This window comes from Apodemus sylvaticus, chromosome 13 (assembly GCF_947179515.1).
Source record: "Apodemus sylvaticus chromosome 13, mApoSyl1.1, whole genome shotgun sequence".
NCBI classification, from domain to species: Eukaryota; Metazoa; Chordata; class Mammalia; order Rodentia; family Muridae; genus Apodemus; species Apodemus sylvaticus.
Window position 1 is genome coordinate 26740488 of NC_067484.1, and position 24421 is coordinate 26764908.

General features: G+C 43.3%; 1 protein-coding gene across 2 annotated transcripts in view; it reads right to left on the bottom strand.

Moving 5' to 3' along the window:
* The window catches only part of Mbd2 (methyl-CpG binding domain protein 2), a 58579-nt gene extending 38494 nt beyond the window's left edge, over positions 1-20085 (bottom strand). Inside the window, exons 1-2 of one of the 2 annotated variants that reach the window (XR_007973102.1) lie at positions 19402-20085; positions 7877-8036 (exon numbers count right to left, since the gene is read on the bottom strand). Coding sequence is in view for 1 of the 2 variants with exons in the window: in XM_052156093.1 (XP_052012053.1) it covers positions 7877-8036; positions 19402-19946 (705 nt within the window). In the remaining variant the exon portion in view is untranslated. The remainder of the gene's footprint in view (positions 1-7876; positions 8037-19401) is intronic. The other variant, XM_052156093.1, reaches the window with a different exon arrangement.
* Positions 20086-24421: the final 4336 nt, after the last annotated feature.

Consider the following 24421-nt stretch of genomic DNA (forward strand, 5'->3'; position numbering starts at 1 on the left):
GCAAGTATCACCTTCTTTAGACAGATTTTTTTAATTTATCCTTTATTTTATGTGTATGAATGTTTTTGCAGCGTGTATATGTGTATATCTCTTGGTTAGATTGACTCCAGAGGCCTAAAAAGAGTACCAGGAACTACAGTTACAAAGTAGTTTTGAGCCACCTTGTAGGTGCTGGGAACTGAACCCTGGTCCTATGCAACTCTTATGCCAGAGGTCCTCTTAACCCTGGAGCCATCTCCAGCCCTGTCAGTCAGGTTTGGAGAAAAGCTATATGAAAGATAGCTCAGCTGGGCGGTGGTGGCACACACCTTTAATCCCAGCACTTGGGAGGCAGAGGCAGGCAGATTTCTGAGTTCGAGGCCAGCCTGATCTACAGAGTAAGTTCCAGGACAGCCAGGGCTACACAGAGAAACCCTGCCTCAAAAAAAAAAAAAAAAAAAAAAAAAGAAGAAAAGAAAAGAGAAGAAAAGATAGCTCAACCCTATCAAAGCATAGGTTTACTTTCAAATTGACGACAACTTTTCACTTTAAAATTTTACCTTATCACAGGGTGAAAATTGTTGTTCTACTTACCTAAAGTGTCTATTTATAACTGACATTGTAAAGTATAATTCATGTACACATTAATTCTGTACCTCTGAGTACACAACATGTTCCAGAGATATTTATATCCTGATTGGGAAACAAAAGTAACATGCACAGAGCCATCTTTACAGACACTGTACGTACTTTTAAAAAGCTACTTTTGCAGAACCCAGGATCCATCGCCAGCATCCAAAAGGTTGACTCAAAAACACTTGTGACTCCATTTCCAGGGTATCCAACACTCTCTTCTGACCTCTATGGGCTCTTGCATATATGTGGCACACATGCACACTAACACACACACACACACACACACACACACACACACACACACACAGGATATAGAGATAGCTCAGCAATTAAGAGCACTTACTGCTCTTGCCGGACCCAAGTTCAGTTCCTGGAACCCATGTCAGTTTACAGCTCCTTGTAACTCTAGCTCCAGGGAATTTAACACTCTGTTTGGCAGGTATCTGCATCCTTGGAGAACTATGGGAAGTCACACAAATGTGTTCTTTATGCCACAATGACCCCAGATTCTAGGTCTGCAAAATTGGGCTAACTCTTCAGGACCTACAAAATTTAATGAAATCATTAGCAGAAATGAGTAGCCAAATAAAACCATATGAATATGATGGCATACACAACCGTATCCTCAAATCTACCTCCATCCATTATTAATGTAAAATCCAAGTTCAGAAGCTTCAGAAGCTTCTATCAAGGTGGGATACATGTGAATCCCCAAAAGTTAGATAAACCTAACACTTTACTAATCAAACTGCTCTCACCAGCAAGCTTAAAATTTAGGTTCTTTACTACTACTACTACTACTACTACTACTACTACTGCTACTACTACTACTACTATCATCATTATTATACCCAAATTTCTAAATATAGGACTCACATTAGCAGTAAAAATGGAATGCTTCTAATAACTAACGTCACTCACTCATTAGGGTAAATAGCCTTTACCCACTTGTTAGGGATATTGCTGTACACGTAAAACCATAAACTCTTTGGAAAAAAAATACTGGCCAGTTTTCTTTGTTATCACTTTTTTCTTTTATTCATAAAACAAGGACTGCCTAAGTCATCATCACCTGTCTGGACAAGCACAATAGCCTTCAACAGATCCCAACTCAGACCCTGGCCTGTTTCTGCTGCTCTACAATACGCTCTTCACATGTAACTACACCCAGCCTGGAACTTCCGGCATTACCCTGTGCTGCATCAGCTAAGAGCAGCCTTCTTCATCCTCATCTAGGTTCACTCTCCACTCAGTCCACTCCAACACCTCCTTCTGTCTGTCCTCACATACTGGTGCATCTTTCCTTAAGTATTTTACACAAGCTCTTTCCTCTGTATAGAATGCTTTTATCTCAAGTTATTGAAGAATGGCCACTTGTCATCAACATTTGACCTAAATTATCACCTAGCCACCTTTGCATTACTTAGCTCATTGCACTGCACTTAGTATTTTAATTGATGAATTTACCTTACCATCCCCCTCAAATATAACTTCCTGGGACTTCCTCTACAGCAGTCTCAAATTTAGAATCATGCTTGCCCCAACTTTGAAAATTCTTTCCAATAAGCTAACTGGAGTCAAAATGCCATTGTATATTTAGCACTACACTGAACAGCCTTAGCCTGAGTAATCTTATTTCTGTCTTGAATTTAAAAGTGCTAAATGAAAATAACATAATTAGATGTAGTCTGTACGATCTGTATCAAAATTGTCATGAAAAGATTGTCTGTTCCAGTTTACTAATATAAAGAAAAAGTCCCTAAGCTCATTCTATCCCTGAACTACACCCAAAGCTCTTTTATTTTTTAAATTATGTTTATTATTATTAGGGGTTGGGGTGCTTGTGCCTGAGCACATATCTCGCTCTGTTCATCTTTATAGAAGTTACAGACACTAGACTCGGGCCCCTTCCTGACCCCTTAAGACAATGTATCTAGGGGCTGGGAAGGAGGTTTCTGATCTCCCTACTGCATTCCAGACTTTCTCCATTACTTCTCCCTCCAAAGCAGCATCTGGCTCCACCACCTTTCCCCCCTCAGTGTTTTCTCTTTCAGTTCATTATACTTTGCCTTTTTCAGCCCAAATTCTGTCCTCATTTTTAAAGGCCTCCATCTGTCCCTGAACCTCTCCCCCCGTCCAACCTCACTGACCTGCCATTAGTTACACGTGTCCAAAGCAGCAACTCTTAATGAAGCATCTGAGTCTCTAATGCACCTCCGGTCTGCAGCTCAAAACTCAGGGCTACCTTTTGCCTCTTCTGACCTCCAAATCTCCATCAAGTGACTGTCCCTTTTCCTTAGTTCCCTGTGCCTTTCACATTCTTCCCTAACTAGTATAGTTCCATGGTCTTGTCATCTGCAAACACATTTAACTTTTCTGACCTCCACAATTTCTTCTCTCTCATGACCCATATTTTTAACCATCCCGATCTTTAAAATGGCAGAGTTCAACCAAAGTGTCCTCTCTCATGGCTCATTCTGTGACTCTCAACCTTACCTATGAAAATGTACTGGAATAACTGTCCTTGCTGACCAATTTCATCTTTCACATTACAATCTAATCTGGCTTCTGTCCGTACAAAGCCTAGTGCTCAGAAGCTAATTAAAGCTTCACATGCTGTTATTCGCTACCTTTAATCTGAGTACTTAGTAATCAGACGCAAAAGGATCTCTGTGTGTTCAAGGCTAGCCTGGTCTACATAGTGAGTTCCAGGACAGTGAACCGTATGTAGAAACACCCTGTCTAAAAAAATAAAGGTAATTAATTAAAATGTCAAAATCAATAAAACTTTATCTTCCTCTGGTCAACCCTTCAACAGCTGCCCTATTTCCTGAAAGACTCAACTTGTTGCTAAGCAAAATACCCAGGGCTCAGGCAACTTAGGGCTTTATTTCAGTAGACAGCATGGTGCCAGCATTCTGATGAGGAGCCCTTGACTGCCAAAGCAGGTCAGAGCAGCAGTCTACAAGCAGAAGAGACATGTGCAAACAGAAGCAAGAGGACATGAAAAAGCAAGGCTTGACCTTTATATAACACGCACTGCTATGGTACTGCCTGTGAAACCCACAGTGCTCCACCCACAAGGGTGCCATTAATCCATTATAAAAGTGGAACCCTATGACATAATCACTTTCCACTGGGTCACCCCATCAATAGTTCATCCACTTCAAAACCACAGTACTGAGGGCCACGTCTCTAGACAAGAACTTCTAGGAGACAAACTATACCCAGACTACAGCAGTGACCAAAGCCACAATTTTAGAAAGCATCAATTCTCTCTCCCTGTGAGCAGCAGGCACTTAAATCTCCTTATTTCTCTCAATTCTCCCCCTTTCCAGGCCTCCTGCCACAGCATTAATTTAGGACCATTAATGTCTGAACTAAAGCAGCCTACTCCTAGCTTTGCCCATTTCCAATTAGCCTACTGCATTCTTTTCCATACTGCATACTATCTAAACCCAAAGGCAAACCACACACTAACTTAAGAGATTTTCAAACTATGCAGTAATTGCCTTCAAATTACACTACTGGGCTATACAGTGTAATTTTTATTATTTTGTGAGGATAATTGAAACAAGTATCTTCTCCGTGTCTGAAAATCTAGGATAGTGTCAATCATACATAATCCAAGTCTACACCCATATGCACAATGGCATACTGACTATACAGACTACATGAGATGACCCATGAAAAATGAAGATTGGCGAATCTGACATAGACCTGACTTCAACCCAAGGAAGAGGTCAGTCACAGAGGTGTGTCCTTCTGAGGCTGCGGCAGTGCTGTCAAGTTCAGCTGAGAAAGACTTGTTCCATACAATGTTTACTGGAAGCAACTTGCAAAATACATCCCAAACCCTATCAACATCAGGAAATTTGCATTTTAAGTTTTGTAGCTTCATTATTATACTACATTAATATTGCAGTATTAAGAAGTGGAAACATAAGGAACTCAGTTTCCTGTAGATGTTTTAGCAAAAGCATGCATCCAAGGTTGCCTGACCATGCTCTGCACCCACAACCTAACGCAATTATCTTAGCTTTAAATTGTTTATATTTACTCTCTCCTCCCAGTCTCCCTTCCACCCTGTGTGTGTGTGTGTGTGTATGTTTCTCCCCATATTTACATGGGAATGGAACTAATATCTGCTTGGCCATCTCACCCACCCAAAGTTATTTGTCTCTACTGCCTCCTTAAAATGTCAAATCCTATCTCTGAAACCTTGAAATATCTATTAAAAGTCTAAATGTGTATATGTGAGCACACACTCAAAAAAATGCTTGTATCCAAAGCTAAGACTTTGCCTTTTCATTCTAGAACTGTACTGTCCAAGAACACCAGACATATGCACCTACATTGGCCACATGTGTGGCTAAAGCTAACAGAATTCAATCCCAGAATGCTCCGCAGTGATCACCCTGCTATGACTGCACCACACTCAAGCTGGTCCCTTTCATATTATTCTGAGCCACCTGCTCCCATTAACCCTAGTGAGATATTCAGGAAACTATTTTGTATTTCAGATCTATTTTATCACCTTGAGAGAAGGGGTTGCCTGCAAATAATTATAGCAGCAGCAACAAAAATCAATAAAGTGTAATCAAATCAAGAATGCAGTCAACTGTGGGGGTTAGATTAAGACTAAACTTGAGAAAAGTAAAAACAAGCACAAAAGCTGCAGTGTGTGTTACTCCAACAGGAGCGGAATTAAAAGCCACTTTCAAAGACCTTCAAGGGGTCTTTCTCATTATACGTGAAAATACCATTCATTAGGAATAATATAGAAGACATACATCAAGATCAACTTATAGTTGGTCAATCCTGTTGACTTATATCCACAGTCCTAAGAAGAAAACCTTTTTTTAAAAATGTAAAAAAAAAAAAAAAAAAAGGGAAAAACCCCAATGAATAATTGACTTTGACCAAGCTTACTACATATAGAGATTTCTGTCAGGCACTTAGCATTTCCCAGTTTTCTTTATTCATTACTGTCATGAAAAACAACTTCATTTAGCTAACTTTACCACAAATATTTCTCTACTTGTAATGATAGTGTTACTCCCAAAGTGAGCCTGCTTATAAAATTGCAAGAACTCCAAATTGTGGCTACTTACCTAAAGCAAAACTCAGGTCAAGCCCAAGCAGCACAAACTTCATACAGTCAGAAAACAATGGAAACAAAAGACACATCCACACGTGTTGTACGAATTTATTGAATAAGCATTTATAACCACCACACCCTTCTCGAATCAGACGGAACGTAAAATGGTATTTATTTAATAGGCTGCTGCATGCAAGGTTTGCGGCAACTATACAAAACAAAAGCAAAAGCAAAAACAAAATGAAGCGTCCCTGCTCTCACGGAGCGCACAGTCTAGCTGAAGCACAGCCACGAACACACGATCATCATGGAAGGAGGGACAGGGTTCCCAGATATGCAGGCAATGGAGCTGAGCCTCAGCTGAGGAGGTCACCAGGTGAGGGGGAGGGAAGCACATCCAGAGCAGAGGAAGCAACCCAGAAGCAAGCAGATCCTGAAAGCGCATGCCAAGCTGCGGGTGCGGAGCGGTCCAGGGCGGCTAGAGCAGAAAGGTGCACACAAACTAGACACCAATTAGTGTTGGGTTTTTAGGGAACCATAACTGTCAGGACGGAGAGCTTCAAATTACATTAAATAAGACTAAACTGTGATTCTGGAAACAGTGGGGTAATTTAAAAGCATTCTCTTCATCTCATAAATATTTAAGTCCTCCTGTGGGTACGAGGTGTTACTGTGACTAGAGTTTTAAAGTGGCAGTTTTAGAAAAATGTAATTATTATATACATGTCTATATTATACACACATGCACACGGTGTGTGTGTGAGTGTGCAGGCACACACGCATTTGTGTATTCCAAACAAAAAGGTAAAGAGCTTGAGCCAGAAAGCTCCCACACTGGACACCGTGTTGAGCAGGGCGGCTTGATGCTCAGAAAGGTGGCTGCTGACCCTTAAGGAAGGAAAGGGACGTCTGGGGGGGGGGGAGGGGGGGGAGTGGGGGGGAAAATAGCGTGGGTCAATGTTTTGATAAATGTTTTATGTAAATACCCACTATGTTTTTCATGATAAAGCTAAGGGAGTTTTATTGCCCAATTCTACAAAAGGCCTCAGGCCTCGAGGCTAAGATAGTCTGTATGGCTGTAGCACCTAATACCAGCACAGCCAGTTCACCAAGCCCACAGCCTGCTTCCTGAGCGACTACTGCACCAGGAGGATCTGGCCGGGCTGTAGCAGTCAGGTCCTAAGAAATGCCTCCACTTTTCACCCTGTATTTTCACAAGACTCAACAAGGGAGTGCTGATGGTAACATCAGACAGACTCCTCAAAGTACAGAAATGAAAACCTTTTACAACTGAAAACGCCACTGAAATCCCTGAGGCCTGACAGTGACTTCCGCCTCAACTCCTGTCTCAGTGCTGAGGTGAGGACATCCCTACAGGAAGCACGCAAGGCAGTGAGTCAGCTGTGGGGCACATCACACATGGCCAGCGGTCCTTGGAAGAACAGTAGCTTTTTTTAAAAAAAAAATTCTAAAGCTTTAATCAAATTAAATTAACATATGCAAATGTGACTTATTTCTATTACTACAGAATAGTGGACTGAGGAGGATCTCAAGGACAGGCAGGGCTGGTGAGCACTGGTGAGGGCACTGATGTCTGAGCAGCGTCACCACTGTCACAGGCACAGCTTCTGACCCGACTGTGCTATTATACACTAGAGGCAGCAATGTTGCCTCTTTTTAGGAAATAGAAAATATATATATATATATATTTTAAGAAAACCACAAGCCAAATAGATGGTGGTAGTGCATGCCTTTAATCCCAGCACTTGGGAGGCAAAGCAGGGATATCTTTGAGTCACAGGCCAGCCTGGTCTACAGAGTGAGTTTCAGAATAGCCAGGCCTACACAGAGAAACCCTGTCTTGAAAAAACAAACACATAAAAAAAAAAAAAAAGAAAGAAAGAAAGAAAAGAAAATCGCAAAGTGTGATGTCCATGTTGGCCTAGTGACATACTGAAATACTGTTTTCTATGCACAACTACTTATACTTTTTCCTCTGCAAGCACTTCCAAATAAAGAAAAATAAGTCCCACTTACAAGTTTTAAAAGGCTCTATAAGAGGAGAGACACTCAGACAACCAAGATCTCAACAACCCAGTCACAGCATGAGACACCCGTGGAGAGCCTGGGAAGCGCTGCTGCGCTGCTGCAGTTACCAACCTTGTTCTGATTGAGGGGGTCATTCCGGAGTCTCTGTTTGTTCTTCTGTAACTTACTAGGCATCATCTTGCCAGTTCTGAAGTCAAAACTGCTAAGGTCAACAGCATTTCCCAGGTATCTTGCCAGCTGAGGTTTACTTCTGAACTTCTTACCACTTGGACTAGAAGAAAATATGTTTAATTGTACAAAGGGAAATATTAGTAGCTTCTATATAATCTTTTTAAATAGAATCCTAATATAACCTTTTAAGTTGTCTGCTTTCAATTGTTACAAATTATAACTGTAGGGTTTTGGTTTAATTTTGGAATTATTACAAGTCCTGAAGGAACTCCTTGGCTTTCTGAAGAAAGATAAAATGTATCACTTAACACTGGAAGGTACTGACATGCTGCTACAGATTATCCTTCTACTGCCACTCAGCTAACTGCTGAGAACTGAGCACAGCCACCTGCACAGCACAGCACAACACACTTCCAGAAAGTCCTTATTCTCACCAACTTCTTTCCAAACTGTCTTTTGAAAACACAGGTTTATATATAATGCCAACAGCTCAGAAACTCTTAAAGTCAGTAGCTAATTGAAAACATAGGCATTTGGAATCCACATAATCTGGTATAGGTTTATAACATCTATAATAGAAAACAATGAAACTCAAATTTTTATATGTAAATGATTCCTACTAAAACTACAGTAACAACTAAAACAAAAAGAAATATTATTATCTGCATGACTGTTTATTCAATTCTTATGTGGCTTTTGTTTTGACAAACTATTTTAAGTAACCCTGTCAACAAGCAGGTTATATTTAGAAATATATATGTATATACATACCTGTATATACATGAAATAACATCTACTGAAAAGGAGGTCATACATTTGAAGGAGAACAGAGAAGGGTATAAAGGAGTGTTTGGAAGGAGGGAAGGGGTAATGTAATCATATTTAAATTTCAAAAGTACAAATAAAAAAAGCAGAGATGTAAAGAGAGAAAAATAAATGAAATTAACCCATCAATAATAATTTCTTCTTAGCCAGGTGTGATGGTAATTGCCTGGGCTTTAATCTTAAAAGAAGTCAGATAAATAAACAATTTACTTCTTGTAAACAAACAAACAAAAAACTGCTGAAAATGCAAAATTATAAAAGTGCCAGCACTGAACAGACTTTCCTTAAGGGCTTCCTATGCCATTAGTCTGAAAGGAACTGGTTTTTGGGGATATTGTCCAGAATGTCTTATCTTGCAATTTTTATGAGCCAAATATGCTAGAGCAAACTGTGACTCTGTCTGCAGGAGAATTCTTAAGAATTCCAGAAAGCATCTCAAAGAGGCTGTGATCCTGCACACAGTATGGTCACAGTGTGTGCAACATAATTCAACAGACAAAGAAAATTTTAAATTGTTGAAAAACTAAACAATAAACAATTTCTTGGGATTAAAGTAACTTCAGGCTCAAGGCTAAACCCAGTGCATGTCCCATCACCATGGGCTGTGGACAGCTGGAAGGCCCATCAACATTGTTTTCCACAATCCCTGCCTTAAGCATTCTTGGAATACAATTCAAAGTACACAAGCTTCATCCAACAGATGACTATTAGAGCCACCAATCACCAGACCATAGAGAACAAAGTAGTTCAGACCAAAATCCTCACTGGGAAAGAGAGGATCGCACAGTGCTCACAGCCTGATGGAATTACACTGAGAAGTCGCTCACTACCACAGAACAGCCAGCAGGTTACTCTCAACCCTGCCCGAAACCTGAGCATCCATCCCCAGCAGCCACGTGCTGCCCCACGCCTGCCTACCAGGTAGGCAGCTCCCAGCGTTGCCAGCGGCATCCATCTCTGCACCTGGCCCTCAAAGCTGGACGGACACTAAGAATCCTTCAGGCCCCACATCTCCCAGCTACCCATGCAGCACCACGTCATCAAAAGCTATCACTCAAATAGACTGTTTTCAGACTTTTTTCTGTCAACTCTGATACCTTGTGTTCTAAACTCAGTCACTAAGTCCCTTTGAGTCTTCCCGGTGTCTGGTTCCAGATAGGACACACCTGTCAATGAGCTTCCCAATCCCTCAAGCTCACCTGAATGGTCATGTCCCCTAGGGAGCCTTGTCACTCTCTATCCCAAACTAAAAACAATTGTGCAATCCTCTGAAACTGTTTTATTACAATTCCTGTATCTTTCCTTGATTCCTATATACTTCCAACCCCAACTATTATAAACCTTCCTTTTCTAAAACTCTCAAATGTCACAAAATAGCTGTAACCATTGAACACAAGTAACTTTCTGAGAGCAAGAAGCCTTATCAACTGAGTAAGACAGAATGTGGTTTTTCTTTTGCAGCATGCTGGAATGAATCTTAAAACTAAAAACACCATGCTTAGTCACTTTGACTACTGAGTCTTACTATATCACAAAATTAATTTGAAAAGTTTTAAAAATATTGTATTGCTCAGTCATTCATGATTACAGTTTTAATTATGCTAGAATACCCATGTAGCTCTACAACTCAAATTCATAAGACTGATAAAGAACATTCTGAAAAACTATCTTTAAAATGGTTAGTAAATAAGGGAATAAGGGCGGGAGAGAGGGAGGGAGGGAGGGAGAGACAGAGGGAGAGAGGGAGAGAGGGAGGGAGGGGGGGGAGGGAGGATGTTAGGACTTGTAAGACATGCTGTGGTCTCAGCTACTTGGAGGCTGAAGCAAGAGAGAGAATTCAGGCCCAGACTGGTGGCTTTTAAGAAGTAAAGAGTGAGGGTACTGTAGCTCAGTGGCAGGGCGCTCACTGTGTCTACAGGGGCGAGCACAGAAGCTGCTCTGGCAGGGAGACACTCACAGTTGAGAAGGAGGAACATGGAAGACCTCAGCGACAACGGCTACCCTCCACTACCCCCCCCCCCCACACACACACACAAAGAAAATAATAACAGCCTAAACAGAAAGCCACGGAACAATAGGTTTGTCCATTAATTAATTGATTTATTCACTCTACTTCCAATTGAAGCCCTCTTCCCTCCTCTCCTCTCAGTCCCACCTTTACAAATCTCTCCCTCCCTCCCTCCCTCCCTCCCTCTCCACTACTCCCTCTCCTTCTCAGGGAAGAAGCCCCCTTGGGTACCACCCTGCCTTGGGACATCCAGTCTCAGCAGGACTAAAGCCTCTTCTCCCACTGAGGCCCACCCAACCAGGCAGTCCAGTCAGGGAAAGGGGAGCCACAGGGCGAGAGAAGCTCTTCACAACAGATGGCTTCCAGCAGGGCAGGGAAGGATGCACTTCAGCTGACTGGGCGGCCACTGAGAGCCTGACCATGCTCCAGCAAGTACAGAGATAACACAAATAAACTTGTTTTTTCTTTTTTGCTGGCAGAGAGGTCAGAAGGGCGGGCAGGGACTGGACAGGGAAGGACTGGGAAGTGAATGTGACAGGGTCTATGATGTGAAATCCCCAAAGAAGCAGTAAAAATATTGTGTTTGGGGGAAAAAAATCTCCATTACATAGAGATAAACAAAAAAAAATCTTTCCAAAAAATAAAATGAAAAATGTTAATCAGATTTCCTCCTAAATATCTTTTTAACACAATAAAAAGTTGAGATCCAGTATGAACCTTGTTTCAACTGATTTATTTTCAGAACTTGAAAATATTCAGGCAGTAACTTTTACCAAAAAGATAAACACGACTGCGCTTAGCATGTGGCTGAAACAAAAGTCATTTGGGGAAGACATTTGGGAAGAACTAATAAATTTCAAAACTGAATGTGCAGAAGGTATTTCCTATGTGTTAAAATTCAGCTTGGAAATATGCCAACACTGCGGTGTCACTGCATCTATAGAGGATAACTCACTAAGGAGGCGACACTTCTCTCCTCAGACACCACAGAGATGTAAATACCTGAGAACTCAACCCAGACTACACCAAGCTGGTAGTGTGGAGACACACATGGGCCCAGAGCAGGGTCCAGAGCCAGTGTCCAGCACAGAAGAAGCAACTCCCATTGTATCAGTGCATGATTTAGATCAATATGACTTATAATAGCTCCTATGTTAATTAATCTTAACGACAAATATAAAGTACTAACTACAATTTTTAAAAGTCTCACAAACTCCACTAATTATATAATCCAAAAAGGGTAAAATGCAGAAGTCACGGTTTCAGTGTTAGCAGAATCAAGTGCTGCCGGTTAAATTCTGCTTCGCTCCTATCAAGCAAATCGGACTTTCCAAGGCATCTGACAAGCCACTGCCCTTTCTGTAACATGCTTCAAGAAAGTAGAGCTGCCTGTCCCAGGCACTGAAGACCAGGGACCGTGACCTACAGGCGATGAAGCCAAGCCACAGGAGGACAAGTCAAGTAGGAAATATACCCAGCAGATTCTCATCATCTGCATAGTAGCACCTACCCTGTGATGCCTGCTGGCTGAGCACACCGTGCTGACATTCCCTCCCTCCCTCCCTCCCTCTCTCCCTCCCACCTGCCGCCCTCTAAGATGGCTGCTACTGGTCCACATCTCAGAAATACTAGGACTGGCAAAATGACTAAGGTTCTATTCTATAACATCAATTAAACTTTTATTTTATAAATATAAATTTATTTTATAAATACCAGTAAAACTTAGGTTTATAGCACTGCTTTTTTAATGTTAAAGGTTGAATGATATTAGTCATTTTCAGTTTGCTCTCACCAAAGCTAATCCAGTAATGAAATACTATTTCAGTTTCAACCACAGAGAAAAATTCCCTGTCAACTGCCCCTATCTGTTCCTAAGCTAACTTGCAATCATGCCTTTCATTTCTCTTGCCCAGTATTTAAATACAAATCAAAGTCAGGAACTGGATTTCTCAGTTCACATGAGGACATTCTATCACTTGAGCCCAGCTTTCCGTAAATTCTGTAAAACTGTTTAAAGTGATTGCTAAACCTAACTCTACCTTTAAGATTCCTAAATATAATTATCCAAAACAAAGTGTATAAAAGAAGCCTTAAACACTGCACGGGAGACCCCAGAGCGCCCAGGGCTGCTCGCATCTGTGCCCCACTCTGACACCCCCCGACCCCAGCCGCCACCGCGGCCTGTGCTGGGCCACCACAGCGTGCTGGGCCACTGTCTGCACGACCTGCAGTGTGTGCTGGAGCCCCTCACTAACAGCAGGACATATTTTGATGGCATGATGAACTATAGCTTTACATTTCTTCAAACCAGTTTCTAACAAGGTGAGCTGTGAGTATGGCAGTCACCACAGAGGAACAAAATGCAGCAGCCTGTGAGGACAGGGGCATCTCAAGAGGGCAGGCGGCTAGTGACAATGATAATGAACAGGGTCAAAAGTGCAGCACTACCCACCGTCATCAGGAAGCACTTCACTGAGAAAGTGAGGAAAACTCTCACACAGACATTCTATAGACTAACAAATAACTATATATTAACAATGGAAAAGCTTAAACTAACCAAAACCTTTTGTATGGGTATTTTGCTTGTATGTATTCTGAGTACTACATACATACAAAGCCCTTCTATCACCTGGAACTGGAGTAACAGACAGTTGAGGCACCATGTGAGTACTAGTAATAAAATGTATGTCCTCTGGGGGAGCAGACAGTGCTCCTAACCACTGAGCCATCTCTTTAATCCCTTAAACTTTCAAAGTTATTTCTTTACTACTTTAAATCGTCAAAGTTTAAGTTAATATTCAAAACAAACAAAGATTACCTTAACATTAAAAACAAGTCACCCAAGTTTTATCTGAGGCTAAATTATAAAAATTAGAGTTATCTTTTTGTACTTCAATACAAATCCTATAAGAGAAAACTAACAAATCAATTTTTAAAAAAATGTACATCCCTGCTTCAGAAAACAGGGTGCGCTGACAGGAAAACTGACTAAGGCCAACTCCTCACAAGTCCTCCAGCCCTGTAAATGTAAGCTTTTCTACAGCATACATTCAAAAGCCCCAGAACAATATCTTGCAGTACGTTACCACTCCTGTTCACATTATGCCTCTCTCCATGTCTGACTGGTTACGAAATAATCACATCTGAACCCATCCTGCACATGGCCACAGTCAAAATGGTCTCAGGACCTGAGGGCATCATGACAAACCCATTTGTGGTCTGCCAGTCTCTGCATTCTAAAGTACCCAAGTGTGGGTCCTAAAACAGCACTTCAACGTCAGTTCCTCTTTAAAAGACTATGTACATTTAGCTTTAGAATATGTAAATAAATAGATAACATTTATATTTTATATAAGATTAAAATAAACTTAAAAAAATAACAGTAACAGTTTTTAGTGGTCTTTCCCCATCAGCAAGAGCTGACGGCTTAGCTCTAATTTGAGGCTCTTTTAACCTGGCTCCCTTTAACCTTTCAACCACTTCTCTGACCTTTGTTCCAACCATGTTGGTTGATTCACTCTATTATTCATAGGCAGAATGACCCATCTTTTTACCTGGTCCATAATGCAATGCTCGAATCTCCAAGACCTTCTCTGGAGACTGCTCCTTTTCCTATCATCCTGTATCTACTGTGAACACACACAGCACTCAGGAAGGGGCAGATGTGTTTCCTAATCTTAGCACACAGCAAAAGGACTACCGTGGCAGGAAAACACTCCTGACTGTCTGCTGACTTCACTTCTACATCTGCTCTGTGCGGTTATAGAATTCCCACACTGAAGTCTAATCTCCACAGAAGTAGTTACTTTCAAGTGAAATTAGACAGGATTAATTTGCTCCAAATACTGAAGGTTGGCTCAGGGTAATAACCTGGGACAGGACTGCAATGCACTGTATTCCTTGAAATTGGGAGCAGAAATAAACTACAAGGTCGCTCCTTACTGGGTATGCTGCCTGTCTGGTTACCTGTGCAAGGACAATATTAATCCCTGTGTCAAATACTATGAGGTCTGTGTGACAGCCAGTGGGCGCACGGGGGCACGAGGAATGCTGCGGCAGGCTCACCATGCACCACTGGTGAGCTGACAAGCTGGAGAAGCATTTCCACATCAAATCGGATCTTTCGATTAAGATCCCTTGTGATTTTTATAGACCTCAACATCATCTGGGTCCTGTTCTTCCTAGTTCAAGAAAGTGAAGCCACCCGAGGCTGGTAGTGTGTGCCTGCAATTCCAGCATTTGGGAAGTTGAGACAGAAGGATTGCCATGACTTCAAAGCCAGCCTGGGATCATATGGCATCTACCAGGCCCAACAAAGGCTGCACAGGAAGGGAGAGGGGGAGAGGGGAAGGAGGGAGGGAGGGAAGGAGGGAGGGAGGGAGGGAGGGAGGGAGGGAGGGAGGGAAGGAGGGAAGGAGGGAAGTGAAGGGAAATGGAAGACAGAGCAAGCTCCTAAAGACCCTTCTGAAGACAGAACTATAACCAGCAAGTGTTACACAGAAAGCCAAATACTGGCCAGCAAGAAAATTACTGTTTTATGGGTTCAAATGTGGCAACCATTTTTTTTCAGAAATTGTACCAATGGACCCAGTAGTTTAACAAACCACACCCTTCCTTAAAATATGCTTTGGATGATAATATATGAACTGTCACAACACTATCTCAGTAATCCTGACAGAAGGCATAATTATAATGCTTAACTGGCAACCAGAGGTGCTTCCATTACAACGCTGGCAGTTTCAGGATGAGCCAAACATTCTACCAGAATCTAAGGCTTTTCCTGTGCATTTAATTCCAGACCAATTAATAAGTGTCAGGCACACCCTCTGTTAACAGTTTAAATTAATCTTCCCAGGAACAGGCTAATTGGAGGGTTAGCGTTATTAGAATCTGTGTGAACAGCTGGACACGTGTTCACATTATCAGCAGTAGAGTTCACCCTTAACTTACCACTAACAGCTACAGTTTTGTGAGCTTCTGTTTAAAGGCAGGTACACTAGGGGACACCAATATGTAAAATAAGTCTGAAAAGTAATGTGAACTCGGTTACACTGGTCTAGCACAGAAAGTTACCATCACAAGTCGCACTGCAAGCGTCACACTGTACTTCAGGCTTCCTTAGTGTTTCAGCGGACAGCCTCGCAGGAAAATCACAAGGTGCACATTGTAATTTAGACTCAGCAAGATTCGGGCAAATGGCACACGCCACTCCTTGTAGCCCTAAAGGAGCAAGCACGGTACAAATCCTTCTTATGGCCTTTCCATTGTAAAGTACAAGAACTCATACTGCGGTGTCTTACAAAAAGATGTAATTATCACTAAGGTGCTTGATGCTCTTCCTGACGATGAATTTGTACAGAAAGCTGGCTTTCAACTGGTTAAATAGGGCTTATCTACCAAGAACAATTAATATTCAAATTTGTAAAAAAATCAAAAAACAGGAAAATGTGACCATGAACAAAAGGGAGCTCTGTGGCTACGTGACTGGTTTCTGTCTGTCTACTTTCAAGTCTCAGAGCATGAACATGGAGGATGCCAGGCAAGATCTGAGGAGATGGCCCGCTGGGTAGAACACTCGAAACTAAGTGAAGCCAAGCACCCGAGCCCTAGAACCCATCCATGCAGGAGCCCCTGTCCTGGCTGGACGGCAGCGCGTGGTGGAGAGGCTAGCTACACGGGATGAAAAGGCTAACTCTGGGTTCTGTCAGACACTCTGACTACATGTGGAAGGCAGAGAACTATGAAGAAACCTGATGTCAAGATCGGGCCTCCGCACAAACCCACATGCATACATGCACACCACATAGTCATGCATTCCATAAACGATGTATACAGTAGCCCAGGCAGAGACAAACAAATCTCTAAGAGTGCAAGGCCAGCTTGGTCTACACAGTGAATCCCAGGGCAGCTGGGATGACATAGTAAGACTCCATCTCAATAATAATAATAATAATAATTATTATTATTATTATTATAAATGCTAGACAAGCTCTATAACAGTCTAAAGCTCTGATTATTTTATTAATTTTTAGACTGAGCATGATGGTGCACACCTTTAATCCTAGCACTCTCAGGCAAGCAGAGTTCTGAATTTGAGGCCAGCCTGGTCTACAAAAAGAATCACACAGAGAAACCCCGTCTCTAAAACCCTAAAAAAAAATTAATTAATTAAAAAAATACATAAGTAAAAGTTTAAATTTTTTTATTTTGTGTACATATATGCATCTATTATTTGGCGTTTATGATAGATGGTGTGCACAGCATGGTATCTAGGTCGGAGGACGACTTGAGAGCCAGTCCTCTCCTGTCAGGTGGGTACTAGGGATCAAACTCAAGTCATCAGATAGGACAACAAGCATCTTTACCTACCAAACCATCTGACCAGCCTCTATGTATTCCTACAAACAAGAGTCTCATTACATTAACCAAGCTGGCTCAAACTCCTGGGCTCAAGTGATCCTATCCCTCAGTTTCCTGAGTATCTCAGACTACAGGCATGGGTAACCACACCCAGTTTGGCTTTTGAAATAGCTTTCCTAGCTACATATCCAGAAAAAGAAAAACATAAGCTTTTCTATAATGCAAAGTTAGTTTGAGTAAATATATCACGCAAAGCCAAACAAGCCATATCCCAAGGCAGGCTTCATAAGCAAGGAGATCCAGATTCCACCGTGCTCTTCTCCGAGGGACTCAATCCCAGACATACACAAAAATTCTTGTCAAATATAACTGCCTCCAAGACAGGGCCGGCTGCAGCCATTCGCACAAAACCTATGCAGACTGCCTACTTAGAAGACGTAATAGTAAAAGGAAATACAAAGTAATACAGGATTGTAACAGGACAAAATGAAACTGATGTACCTGAGAGTAAGAGCTTTATTTTTAGCACCTTCATAGCACTGAACTGAATAGCAACAAAGAAATTAAAACACATACACACACACACACACACAAAATCACCTCCACATTTCTAATATAAATAAATTTTCCAGCCGGGGCCTGATGGTACCAGGCCTCAGTGGTAATCCCAGCCACAAGGAGGCTGTGCAAGAACATCAGGAGCTCAAGGCCAGCTGGGAAGCCTGGCAAGGCTCTTGTCACTACATTTTTTTAAAAGGGCAGGGGAGCAAGATTTAACACAGTTTATAGGACTTGCCCAGTGTGTGCAAAGTAATCCCCAACAGTGAAAACAAGTTGTCTCAAACACGGTGGGGAAAAAAAAAAATCAATTGGAATACAACATGATTTTTTTTTTTTTAATTTCAAGAGCTGAAAAAAAAAATAGTAAACTAATCATTCCAAGCAGCCAGTGAGAATGTGTTCAGGCCTTGGGGACACTGTTCAGAGGCACAGCGCTCGCTTGCCTGGTGACGTACCAGCTCCTGGGTGTGAGCAGCAGCACCAAGGAGGCGGGGAGACCAACATGTTCATATTTATGTTCTATCTCAGCAGCAACTACAGCCATGTATTTTGATGCATATAATTATATACAACTTTTTAACCTTTTAAACTTAACTACATGAACTGAAAATATCATGCATATATTCCCTTCCTTGGCTAGATGACCAATAGGAAATCCTTCACATAATTCCAACTTCTGAATGACTAACAACTAGTTCCTAAACACTCAGATAGTACACTGACTGGAAACTGCTCAGTTTGTCCACAAGCAGGGACCTCCAAACTACTGAGGTGAACTTGTTTGTACTCTCCCATTACATAGGATGGTCTGGAGGAACATTTAGTCAGTTTGTTTATAATCCCAATGCTATCAAGGGTCCACTGATCCTTCCCATGAGCAATATAAACATAACGCTGCAAACCTTGAAGCATTTCAGATTTATTTCTTAACTTTAGTCCTGGTTGATACTTGGGGAAAGAGAATTACTGTATGGGCTGCTTGCAGACTATACAGTACAGCAGCAGCACCTCTGACCTTTCCACACCAGATGCCAATAGCACCACCCTCTCCCCAGGTGAGAACTAAAAATGTCTCCAGACATTGCCACATGGTCACTGGGGAACAAATGTTGGTCTAGGAGTCTGACAACTTCCGTTGTCAAAGAGAGAGAGAGAGAGAGAGAGAGAGAGAGAGAGAGAGAATATATACTGCCAAGCCAAAGCATTCCAGTTTCTGAAGTTACAAATGCCTACTTTATGTGAAACCTCCCTCTATCCTACAAAGTTAACTGAAACTTTGTTCCCGGAGATGGCTAATTCTTTCACCCATATGCAAGATTAAAAGCACTTCTGATGATGAATCTGGGACATGCTGGGACAGGCGCCAACAGTGACTGGGTTTTACAGTTTCGATGAATTACACCTTCTTTTAACCCTTTCGTGGACTGAACCACCATCCCTCCCATTAACCCTTTCTTTGCCAGCCATATTCCCGGAAGCCTTCTACAGAATGTGCCCTGACCTTTCAGACACTTGTGCCCCTCACTTCACTGAGGTCTAACCTCTGCCAAGGGCTTCAACCGCACACCCCTCCCCTTTCCATAGCCGCTTGCCCGGTCCTTGTCACAGACCTTCAGGACTCTTCTAATCCTGGAACCCTTGCCCAGGCCAGCTCTTGACCTCTGACCCAGAACTGACATTTAACCCCATCCTCGCACCCTCGGAGAGATACCTGAAGTAGTAGACATCGCTCTTGCCAGCACTGAGCCCTGATTTTCGGATCACTTCCTCCTTCTTCCATCCGGGGGGGAGGGCCGGGCAGTCCATCCTCTTCCCGCTCTCCGTGGCCCGGGGTCCCCTGGGCCCCGGCCCCGAGCTCCCCGATGGGAAAGGGACAGGATCCCGCCGGGGGGCGACGCCGCCACCGCTGCCGACGCCGCAGCCGCCCGCGCCGCCGTCGCCGCCAAGGCCGCTGCCGCCACTCTGGGGACGGCCGCGGCCCCGGCCCCGGCCCCGGCCACGGCCCCGACCCCGGCCCCGGCCACGGCCACGGCCACAGACGCCGCCGCCCCGGGCCGCCTGCTTCCACCGCCCCCGGCCACGGCCGCTGCCCCGAGCGCCTTCCCTGCGCACGCCGCTCACCGGGGACGGAGCGAGCGCGCTGCCCTGACCCCCCTGCTCTATGGCGGAGTCGCCGCCAGCGCCGCTGCCGCCCGCCGCGCTCTCCCCCTCCTCCTGCTCCGGGCAGCAGCGGCCTCCCCCCGGGTGCGCGCGCATCCAGCCCCCTCCCCAGCCGGCTCTGCGCTTCTTCCGTAACCGAGCCCTTGGAATCCCGGAGACCCGCCCCGCCCGCAGAGCGGCGCGCGGGGGACGCGCGCAAGCATCATAGAGCGGGCGCGCACAGAGCGGCCCTCCCGCCCGGGGCGTGGCCCCGGCCGCGCCTCTTAGGTCCTCCAAGCTGGAGGCACGGCCATGTTGTCTCCGCCCCCCTCTGGGTCACGCCCCCGTGACCACCTGCTCCGCCCCTGCCGCGCCCTTCCGGCCCAACCCCCCACTGGGCACGCAGAGCGCAGAAGGCTAGACCAGTGTAATCCTAATGACCGGTGTCAAGCTTGGCCAGGCTACGTTGTTTCAAATAGGGTTAACTGTAGCCATTGTGTGAGGTTACCTATATTTGCTTCTCAGTTAAGGAACAAACAAAACATCTCATTTTGTATTTTCAAACTCAGATGCTCTGAATGCAACAGCAGTTAGCAGTTAGTCCACCATGATTTCCCAAGGACTTGAGATTGGAAGAAGGAAACCAGTACCCCCTTGAAACTGTTGTCGGTGTCCTCCAGAGCTTGTGAGTCAGGGCCACTGACTAATTCTCTTAGGACTTTTTAAGGGTATAGGAAGGGGACTATTCAGTTGTAAAGGTTTGGCTTCTAAAAGGACTAAAATACCCGAATTCATCTGGAATTAACCTCATTTCAGGGGATCTTTTCTTGATGTAAACCTCCTGGTGTCACATAAAAACATCAGTGGCCTTTGGTCTCGTAAATCAGTATTTATGTAGAAAGTCTGTCTGGGTGTAATTCATCCAAGTCAGCCAACTCACTCTTCAGGAGTAGTTTTAAAGGATAATGGAACATTACTTAAGGAAATTGATTGAAATTTTAGAAAGTTATATTTTATTCATATGTGAGAGGTGGATTTTGCTGTATTGTCCCACATGGACTTTAAATTCATGGAATCAAGTGATCTCCATCCTCAGCCTCCTGAACTGATCACATGGTGCTTAACCAGTTGACACCTGCTCTGTCAGTCATCTCTGACTCCATGTTAGTTATTGACTGGTAACTATTAGTCACTTTGCTAGTGATGGTCTGATATTGCAGATGTCTCCCCAGTGCTATTAATTAAACTAAGCTTCCTTTGTCCTCACAGTTACACGGCCAGTTTGTAGTTTTACTGGAGCAGACAATTAACCCTATCACAGCCACCAGGATGCAGCTACAGTCTTTCTTAGCTAAGCTCATATTTTGTTGCTTATCCCTGAGGTAGTCTGAGTTCTCTTGGGTGGAACTTTTTGTTGGAAGCAATCCTTATAATTTAATTGCATTACAAGCAGGATTATAGTATAAGAGAAACTAGTAGTGGCTTACAGTCTCTTCAGGGTTTGGCAATATCTTAGTTTGGTTTCTATTGCTGATGATGAAAACCAGGACCAAAAACAACTTGGGAAGAAAAGAATTTATTTAAGCTGACATATCCTCAGTCGCAGTCTATTTAGGGAATCCAAGGCAGGAGTGTATGGTATGAACCTTACAGCAGGTAAAACAAAAGCCGGGGAAGAAGCTGCTTTCCGACTTGCTCTCTGGTGGCTTGCTCAGCCCGCTTTCTTACACTACCCAGGACCATCAGCCCAGAGGCAACCCTACCCCACCCAACTGGCTGTGTCCTCCCAAATCAATCATTAATCAATAAAACGACCCACAGGCTTGCATACAGGCCAGTCTGATGGAGGTGTTTTCTCAACTGTGGTTTCCTCTTCTCAAATGACTGCAACTTGTGTCAACTTGACAAGAGACTAGTCAAGTCAGGGCCAAGGGGGAGGGGACACTGGTCTATGTTCACTGATCCGGAACCCCTTGTTCCTTTTATCTGTCTACTCTGGTTATTTCACATCCAACTCTTACGAATCTTCCTCAGTGTTTCACACCTCGTGTTAATCTTTAACCATCCTTCTGACCCAAGCCTCGGTTCTCACTATACCAAGTGCGAGCAATTCGCAATTTTCACTGTGAGGCCTTATCATTTAATCGTTTACTACTATCATTTACTACCTGATCCAGAGAGCTAGCTCCTGCATTAAGGTCATTAGTCCAAACCATAAGCCTTTGCTTTTAAAAGATAGGCTTAAAAATGCCACAGAGAGCCGGGTAGTGGTAGCACACGCCTGAAATCCCAGCACTCTGAGAGGCAGAGGCAGGCGGATTTCTGAGTTTGAGGCCAGCCTGGTCTACAGAATGAGTTCCAGGACAGCCAGGGCTAGACAGAGAAACCCTGTCTTGAAAAAACCAAATCCAAAAAAAACAAAACAAAAACAAAAAACAAAACAAAACAAAACAAAAAAAGCCACAGAGTAGGGGTAAATTACAAATTAGTCAAATATAAAGCAAAGTACTCCAAGAAGAGATCTATACCTAATTCAAAAATAAACCATAGAAGAGTGTATGCATGTAATTTTAGAGACTCTTAGGAGGAGTCAGATAACTTTAAGTCAAATGAGCAGAAGCACAGACACAGGTATTTAAATTCAGGGCCAAATGTTTAGAGGCAGAGTCTAGTTTCATGAATCTATTTTATTCCATTCTTTCTGTTCCATTTAGAAGGGATGACAGACATTTTGAGTTAAAGAAAGCTATTGTAGAAAGGACTCTGGAAAACATCATAATGGTCACATAACAGATGGTTGTTATAAACTGAATTTGAGGAGTGCTTTTAATAAAATTAAAAAAATGTTACATGTTTCCCAGAACACTGAAATGTTATACTTTTATTATAACTAATCCACATCACAGGGAGAAGTAGGCGTGCTACTCATTTTTGAGAGCACTCAGTTTAAAATGAATTGTATCAGTTCTGTGCATTCATTGGGTGTTTTCCCTGATGCCAGACAGATCCAGCAGCAAGCCCTGGCGATCCACCAGTGACAGTAGCGAAAGTGAAATCCGTGAGCTGGTGAGGACAAAGCTAAATAATCACCATAAAGCACAGCAAACGAAGGGAGGGAATACCTAATAGCACTAAGCCAGGTATTTTGTGTGGGAGTGAAGGCCTGGGGTGCTAAGAAAGGGTCCTGTGAACAAAATGGGAGGCATAGAGAGAAAGGGGTGGGCGGGTCACACACAGGTTCTGCTAGGCGCAAGGTGCTGCCATACAGGTGGTGGAGGAGGAAGCAGAGGAGGAAGCACGGGAGATCTTTCCAGCTTTGAGATGGAGAAACCAGGGAAACTTGGTTCTACGCTTTCATTTTCTGAGGCAGGCAGAGGAGCTTGGTCTTGTTGAGCTGTGACTTCTGGTTCAGTTATCACCCTTCCCACACAGCGTTCTTAGTCAGCCCTTATTTCTTTCTTTGGTCTTTTGAGATAGAATTTTACTGTACTGTAGGCCTGTCTGGGGCTCCCAGGATCAAGCCTTTCTCCCTGCAGAGCTCTTGAGGTGATTACAGGTGTTCAGCATTTATCTCTGCCCTGCCTGATTGCTGGTAGATCAGATGTCAGAACATTCTGGTGTTTTTCAGGCCAGATTATGCTTCAAAACCACTGTTTGATATATCAAGTGTTGTTTCACGGTCCTGAAACCTAAAGATCACCTTCCAACTCCCGGCAGCAGGCCCTTTATCCTTTTGTACGTGACCCACCAACGTTCACTTACGGGCGACGGTACAAGCAGCAGAAATTTTTAGAAATGTCAGTCATTTTTTAAACGCTTTTCTGTGATCCAGAACTCACCGTTTCTTGTTTTCACTCGCTTTACCGATAATTAACTCTTCCTAGTAGGAACAGTTCAGCACAAGATTCCTCTGTAGTCATTCCAAGTGGATGGTTATTTAAAAAAAATAATAATAATTTTTATTTATACCATGTGTACTTGAAAGTGTCATTAGGCTCTTCACATGCCTTGCCAGCAGCACTCTGTTTTCGTTGGAAATTAGGTGAGCGTAGTTACACGCCAACTCAGTGAGTCACAAGGCCTGCTAATTAGAGCTGGAGGCGGTCTTTTTGGTCACCCTCCCACTCTCCACTCTACTTAGGAAGTCTGTCCTTGCCCTCTGAGCTCATGGAGGGAAGAAAAGTGATGATTTTGTCCTTCCTTAACACAGATAGCCCACTGGCAAATAGAGTACTATTGTTTTCAATATTCTAGTTCTTCTTTTGTCATTTTGTTACATGCAGAGGTACAATGGGGGGGGGGGGGGGGCGGGGAGGGTACGTGCCAGCGAGCAAATCTGCAAATCGCACAGATCTCAAAACCCGGCCCCGGTGCCCAGCGCTTACGGTCAACCCCTGAATTCATTCTATTGTTTCATAATAAAATTCAACAACATATATCTCTTTGAAAATTGCTTTTTTCTCTACTGGCTTGCACTCCTCTCTTTACTCGGTAAACAAACAAGAAATGTTTGAAAGAGCCGGCTGGGCTTTCAGGGTGACAGCTGGTGTTTAGTTTTTGCCGGAACACCTGGGAGGTGGAAAGCAGGCGTC